This window comes from Brassica oleracea, chromosome C9, assembly GCF_000695525.1.
Source record: "Brassica oleracea var. oleracea cultivar TO1000 chromosome C9, BOL, whole genome shotgun sequence".
In the NCBI taxonomy this organism is placed as follows: Eukaryota; Viridiplantae; Streptophyta; class Magnoliopsida; order Brassicales; family Brassicaceae; genus Brassica; species Brassica oleracea.
Genome location: NC_027756.1, coordinates 45,790,509 through 45,796,859, shown reverse-complemented (window position 1 = coordinate 45,796,859; position 6,351 = coordinate 45,790,509). Strand labels below are relative to the sequence as shown.

Sequence of the window (6,351 nt, the reverse complement as noted above, 5' to 3'; positions counted from 1 at the left end):
CATTTATACTACAACATTTGTCTTAGGAGCCTTGAAAACTCTTAACAGTAAGCTCACACACAGACAAGAACATCAACATAAAGATGTCTAAAGATTAACCAAACTCTCAACATTGAACATGAATCAAAAGAGATGAAATGGAAATGTAAACAATGAACAGACGAGAGACTATAATAAACCAGTAACAATATCAATATCTGTAACCAACAACCCTCGAGACAAGATTTGGAAACATAGTATATTTTCAGACAGAACATAAACATAAAAGTAAAGATAATTTCACAGAGAGACAAGAACATCAAGTCTAAAGGAACTTACACATGGCGGCCATTTCTTCTCTCTTCCTTGTTTTCACTCTCTTCATCGTTTCTCTTCTCACCATCTTGGCTTTGATCGTACGGCCTAGACCCGTCAAGATCCCGGGTGGTGGATCAAGCGGCATAGGTCTGATAAACCTCTATTAAAGGTTATAATTGTTGATCACAAACACTTGCAAAATAGAACTTAGAACACAAGTAACTTTCAGGCAAATTTCTCTGCCTTTTCTTTTTGGCTTTTTGATTTATATAGAAAAAAAATTGGAACTACACGTTCCTACAATTTGGGTGGAGTTTGAAAATAGAAATAGAATTTGGGGGGGGGGAGGGGGCTACTAGAAATAGAATTTGTGTGGAGTTTGAAAATTCTAAGAGTTAATAGATTTTTAAAAATTAAGTAGATTTGATGAATTCTTACCCAAAGTATTGTATAAATTGTCATTGATTATTATAGATTTTCATATATACTTTTCTTTCCAAAATTATCTTTCTATTATTATTTTTTTTTTAAAAATCTTTCATAAAATAGAACTATTTGAAAATTTGACATTTTGATTTGTCTTGTTTGATTTTTGTTTTAAAGTTTTTAAGATCAACCTATGAATTTTCTCATGATTTTATTTTAATATCAAATAGTTATATTTCATGAAAGATTTTTTTTTAAAATTGTTATTTTTAATAATTTTTTTTATCTTTAGTTTTCTTTTTACAATTATCTTTGACTTGACAATAAAAATGTAAGAAAATCTTGTTGTGTTTGTGTTTTTGTGTTTTTGTTACATAGATTTTGAGAATCCTATGACTATACGTGATACTTGTAAAGTTGAATGTTATGAGTAAAACTAAAGAGAATTTATATACTAATAACAAAAGAGTTTAATAGAATTACAAAGTCAATAAAAACTAATTTTTTTGAATAACATAGGATTTCTATATAATTTAAAAGTCCACAAACCAATAACAAAGGATTCTAATAAGATTTTAAGAATTCATAAACCAATAACAATGAAATCTCTAAATTTTAAAATTCCTTCAAAATTGAAGTCTTGATAACCCCCCCTCAAGTCTCCCTAAGTCTCAAGACTTAGCCGTTGAACTTTACTTTGAATTTCTTGTGCAGATAAGTCTTCCATAGTTAGCTTTATTTGCTGACTCGTCACTCGCTCTAGCTCACCTCTCCGCCTCCGAGGGAGCTGGAGTCTCCATCTTCGCACGCTCCCTCTCTAAGCTTGCCGATGCCAAACGATCTATCAGGCTAGCAACCGGCGTCGAGGTCGCCACGTTCTCTGCCGACGTTCGAGATTACGACGCCGTTTCCAAATCGGTTCACCAATCTGGTCCCATCGATGTTTTGATCGTCAACCAAGGCGTGTTTATAGGAAAGGAGCTGGAGAAACAGAGTACGGAGGAAGTCAAGTTTATGATTGATGTCAATCTTGTGGGAAGCTGGTCAGGTTCGTTTTGTTATCTCCATAGACCTCAGAGTAGATCAAGAACTTTTGTTTTGTGATTGATTGCCTTTGTGTGTTTTGTTTGACTTTTTCAGGCAGGAATCTATGGTTACACTGCATACTCAGCGAGCAAGTTTGGGCTTCAGGGCTTAGCGCAAGCGTTGCAGCAAGAAGTTATATCTCATGACATTCATGTGTCTCTTCTGTTTCCTCCAGACACTGACACACCAGGGTTTGAAGAAGGTTAGCCAAAGTTTTGAATCTTTCAACATAGAAACTACTATGTTCTCATTATGAGAGATTATGTCTTTATGGTCTTGTAGAACAGAAGAAGAGGCCAGAGCTCACTTCCATCATAGCTTCATCTTCAGGTTCAATGAAAACCAGAGAAGTAGCCAAGATATGTCTCGATGGTATCAAGTCAGGAAAGTTCACGGCGACGTGCCATTTCATTGGGTACTTACTGTCTATTGCGACCAGTGGCGTGTCTCCTCAGAGATCGTTTTGGCATGCTTTCATGGAAGTTATGTTCGGTGGTTTCGTTGGTTTGTTTTTCCAATGGGGTTGGTATAACACTATAGCAAAGTGGAGCAATACAAAAAAAAAGGCCAATAGCAAATTAGCTTGAGCTCATCAAAGATCATGAACATGAGATGTTAATGTTCAGCTGCGAGGAACTTATGTTGTAGGTACAGTTTTAAAATTTGGCTGTACATAAACTTTGCATATTTGCCTTTGTTTTCCTCCATTTTTTTTTCATAACCACCAATACAGGTGAGTCAAAATACCACCAGCTTAATACGTATTATAAATTACATGGAAATATTATATGAGAAACCGCATCATTATCAATATAGTTTTGATTTTTCTGCTCTGCACTCTTAGTTCTTACACTCAAAAACTTTAAATGCATCATATCACAGCACCATCTCGGATTACTGAATTCTTCAAGATTACTGTAATGCCAGATCTGATGTAAAATCCATCAGATGACCTATCTGCTTCTTGTACTCCCTGCAAACCATTACATAATTGGAAATGAGATAAGCAAATAAAGACTTGTATGTCTGATGGTGGTCCAGATTGTTTTCTTAAATAAATAAAAAATTTACCTCTGAGTTTGCGATGATTACATTCTTCCCCACTCTAGCATTCTTGTCTATAATGCATTCTCTGTAGGGAAAAGGAGAAGTCAAGAAGAGAAGGAAGAAAGGAATGATGCAGCTTCACAAAAGAGAAGGTAAGTTGATAGTTAGAGTCTTACTTGATTTTTGTGTTCTCTCCAATTCCAATGGGAACCTTTCCCTCAGCAAGCAGTGATGCAACTTCTGCTTCAGTTTCGTAGAAATCTGCCCCAAGCATCACAGTGTCCTATAGTTTCCATCCTTATTAGATCATCATATATAATTTTGAAGAGTCTAATCCTTCCATTATGATTAGAAAAAGTTTGCCTACCTTCAACTGAACATTACTGCCTATTCTAGATCTAATCCCCACAATGCTGTGCTCAACTAAGCAGTTGGTTAAGAAGCTCCCATGAGAAATGATCGAATCAATCAGCTTCACATGTAATGAACTTAAGAGTTAGTGGTCCAAAACCAAAAGACATGGAAGTAGGGACATATTATGGCTGGTTATGCTTTACCTTAGAACCATCTATTTTTGATGGTGGCAGGTTTCTCCTTGATGTATATATTGGTTTCGCTGCGTCGTAGAAACTGAATGCCGGTGGCTAAAATGTGTATGTAAGTGACAATATGAGCACATAATATATATATATATGATTATGAACAATATTTTGGAAGATTTGTCCTTACATGCTCAGTAAGGGCGAGATTTGCCTCAAAGAAAGATCTTATCGTTCCTATGTCTTCCCAATAGTCATTAAATAGATAAGCCTGCTCAAAAGATCTCTTATTATCAATACTCATTTGACGTAAATGTATATGCTTAAACTGAATGTTACTGACATTCACGTAGAACTCTTTAGCTGAGAAGGGTATAATCTCTGAACCAAAGTCGTTTGCTGTAGGGAAACGCCATCTGATTTCAAAACACTTGCAAGTTATTTTACCTTTTCACATTTTTTAAAATAGCATAAGGAACTAAAAAGTGTTGTTGTTGTTATTACCTTAAGAGATTCAACAATATCTCTTTCTTGAAAACATAAACTCCCATTGAAGCTATGTATGGTTTCTTTTCAGCTTCCTCCTTGGAAAGTCCTAGAATAGTTGTGTCGACTGCCTAAGGATTACCCGAGGTTAGAACTATCTTCAAGGTTTTGTTCTGAAGATGCTAATATTATTAAACATACCATTGCTTTCAGGTCGTCTCCTTTAGGTTTTTCACTGAAAGAGATAACTCTTCCCTTCTCATCTATCTTCATTAGACCAAAATCTGAGGCACGTCTACCATGTAACACACAAAGACACAGAATAGAAATCATAATCTTTTAAATTATAGTTATATTAATAAAAATCCGAAGATGGGAATAAAGATCCGAAAACCGACTACCACAAAATTACACAATTCAACCATTTCCTATCTACCTTCTCTAAACCCATATCCCCGGCGCATTCAGGTATAATGAAAGAACCTATATATACTCAGTTTGCATTTACTTACCTGTCATCTATTGGTATGCAGGAAATGCTTATATCTGCACCACTCTGTCTATGATCCTGCAGAGTGAAGTTCAATGTATGAGTCTCTGGAACTAACTAACTCTTAATGAAGGACATGGGATCAAGTAATCTTGTCTCACTTGTACAAAATCCATATAGTCCATCCTGTATAGGTGATCTCCAGAAAGGATCAACACATCTTCTATCTCCTTGCTTCTTGCATCCTATAAAAAACATTATTGGACCGTTTGTTTTTTTTTCATGGGAAGATAAATTAGTTAAAACATTGGTTTCCTACCTCAAAAAGCCAATGGAATTGCCTAACTGCATCTGCTGTACCTTGGAACCACCTTTTACCTGTTTCTCCTGGCGTTTGAGTGGCAGCAAGAGCCTGAATATTATTTTTTCAAACAATTGCCTCAGATGCGTTAACCAAGTTTTGGTTCATAAAAGGATAAAGAAGAAAGCATATCAAAACCTCAACAAAGCCATCTCCAAAAACTCCATTGGAGTTGTAAGCACGAGCTAGATGCCTGTTCAGTGATGCTGAGTTGTATTGTGTGAGTATGTAGACTTTGTTGATTCCACTATTGATGCAGTTGCTCATCGGTACGTCTATCAACCTATATGCTCCCCCTATAGGAACCTGCAGTTCAAAAATATTCCCTATTGATTATACTTTGTGCTACAAGAAACTCAGCAATATTGGAAACAGAGAAAGGAACTAACAGCAGGCTTGGCACGACGCTTTGTGAGAGGGAAGAGTCGAGTTCCTGCTCCACCTCCAAGAATAATTGAAGCCACTGTCCTTGGATCCCTTTTCTCAGACTCAATCTCTTGTACCTTAGTCTCTCCAGTTACACTGGTTAAAGACATTTGAATTTTCTTCTTAGAGGAGTTAGTGGAAGAAGATCGAAGCTGAGACAAGTTGAGCTTCTTCCCCATGAGCTCTCCATTGCAGAATTTTCCTAGCTTAATGTGCCTGGTCAAGCCCGAGGAGCCACGTAGGCAGCTGGGGGCAGAGAGGGAGATTCTGCAGTCAGCGGAGACTGCCATTTTCGCTGGAAATGTTGGCTTGGCTCTTGAATGGTTTGAAGAGAGAGAGAGTGGGGGAGATAAAAAGAAAAGAGAGTTTGCAGGACTTGCATTTTACTTGAATATTTGGAAGGATTTGCTCCACCCTATCTTCAACAAGTAACATACACCACCAGTTTTTGTTTTGTGTTTCGATTTGAAGACATGGCTCTTTTGTCTTGACCTGTTTCACAATGGCATATTCTACTTGAGACTTAAAAACAAAGTGGACTATTTAGTATCTTATAGAGAGTATGTTGTTTGAAAAACAATTCTTAATGTTTGAATTTTATTAAGATACTTCAAAATTTACTTGTGTTATGTCTTTTGATATCCACATATGAAGATGTTCTTCTTACAAGCATCAACAATTACAGAACATCCCTCAACCTAACAAGTAAATAACACTGACCGAGGCGTGAACATAGGCCCATATATCATATAAACGAAGAAGATAAGCCCACACTAGTTAGGCCCATTAATGAATACAAAGTGTAAAATTTTCAAGTCTGACATCTAACACCACTATGCAGAAACAAAACAAAAGAAAAAAAAGATCCAACACGCTTGTCAGATGAAGTGATTGATTGGTGGTATTTGCTTCTTGGGATAGTAGCTATTAACATTTTCAAATCAGTTACAGTTTATAGAATGTATTTTTTCCTAAATAGATTATGCTTTGTTAAAATCACTAGGAACCCCTAAGATTAATATTTTACAAATATTGTTTATTTTTAAATTTTAATTCATAAGCAAATCTCTGACTCCAGATTATGTATGTTTTGGTTTTAGAGATGTCTCTATTTTAGAATTTAAATCTATGATATCAAGCTGAAACTGAAAGTAGAGAGAATGCAGAAGCCTACATTTGTATTTTATATAATT

At 35.9% G+C, this 6,351-nt stretch overlaps 2 protein-coding genes across 2 annotated transcripts; one reads left to right on the top strand and one right to left on the bottom strand.

Annotated features, from left to right (window-relative positions):
- Positions 1 to 320: 320 nt before the first annotated feature.
- Positions 321 to 2,602, top strand: LOC106319364 (3-dehydrosphinganine reductase TSC10B). Its single transcript, XM_013757666.1, is given in 3 exon segments — positions 321 to 445; positions 1,476 to 2,011; positions 2,092 to 2,602. Coding segments are annotated over 3 exon segments (966 nt in total). The 3' UTR covers positions 2,397 to 2,602.
- LOC106319363 (glucose-1-phosphate adenylyltransferase large subunit 1, chloroplastic) lies at positions 2,538 to 5,542 on the bottom strand. Its single transcript, XM_013757665.1, has 14 exons — positions 5,122 to 5,542; positions 4,871 to 5,038; positions 4,691 to 4,783; positions 4,533 to 4,616; positions 4,394 to 4,449; positions 4,083 to 4,176; positions 3,900 to 4,012; positions 3,739 to 3,811; positions 3,586 to 3,666; positions 3,414 to 3,500; positions 3,224 to 3,328; positions 3,033 to 3,139; positions 2,881 to 2,941; positions 2,538 to 2,782 (listed from the first exon to the last, which is right to left on the bottom strand). The coding sequence occupies exons 1-14, from the start codon at positions 5,446 to 5,448 to the stop codon at positions 2,681 to 2,683; spliced, it is 1,551 nt and encodes a 516-aa protein (XP_013613119.1). The 5' UTR covers positions 5,449 to 5,542; the 3' UTR covers positions 2,538 to 2,680.
- Between the last annotated feature and the right edge of the window lie 809 nt (positions 5,543 to 6,351).

Bases quoted from the DNA above. Each gene is read 5' to 3' on its own strand.
- LOC106319363 (XM_013757665.1), bottom strand. From the start codon at position 5,448: ATGGCAGTCTCCGCTGACTGCAGAATCTCCCTCTCTGCCCCCAGCTGC. The intron at 4,617-4,690 runs GTAGGAAACCAA...TGTTTTTTATAG, and splicing joins AATTCCATTGGCTTTTTGAG to GATGCAAGAAGCAAGGAGAT. The intron at 3,329-3,413 runs GTAAAGCATAAC...TTACATGTGAAG, and splicing joins CAAAAATAGATGGTTCTAAG to CTGATTGATTCGATCATTTC.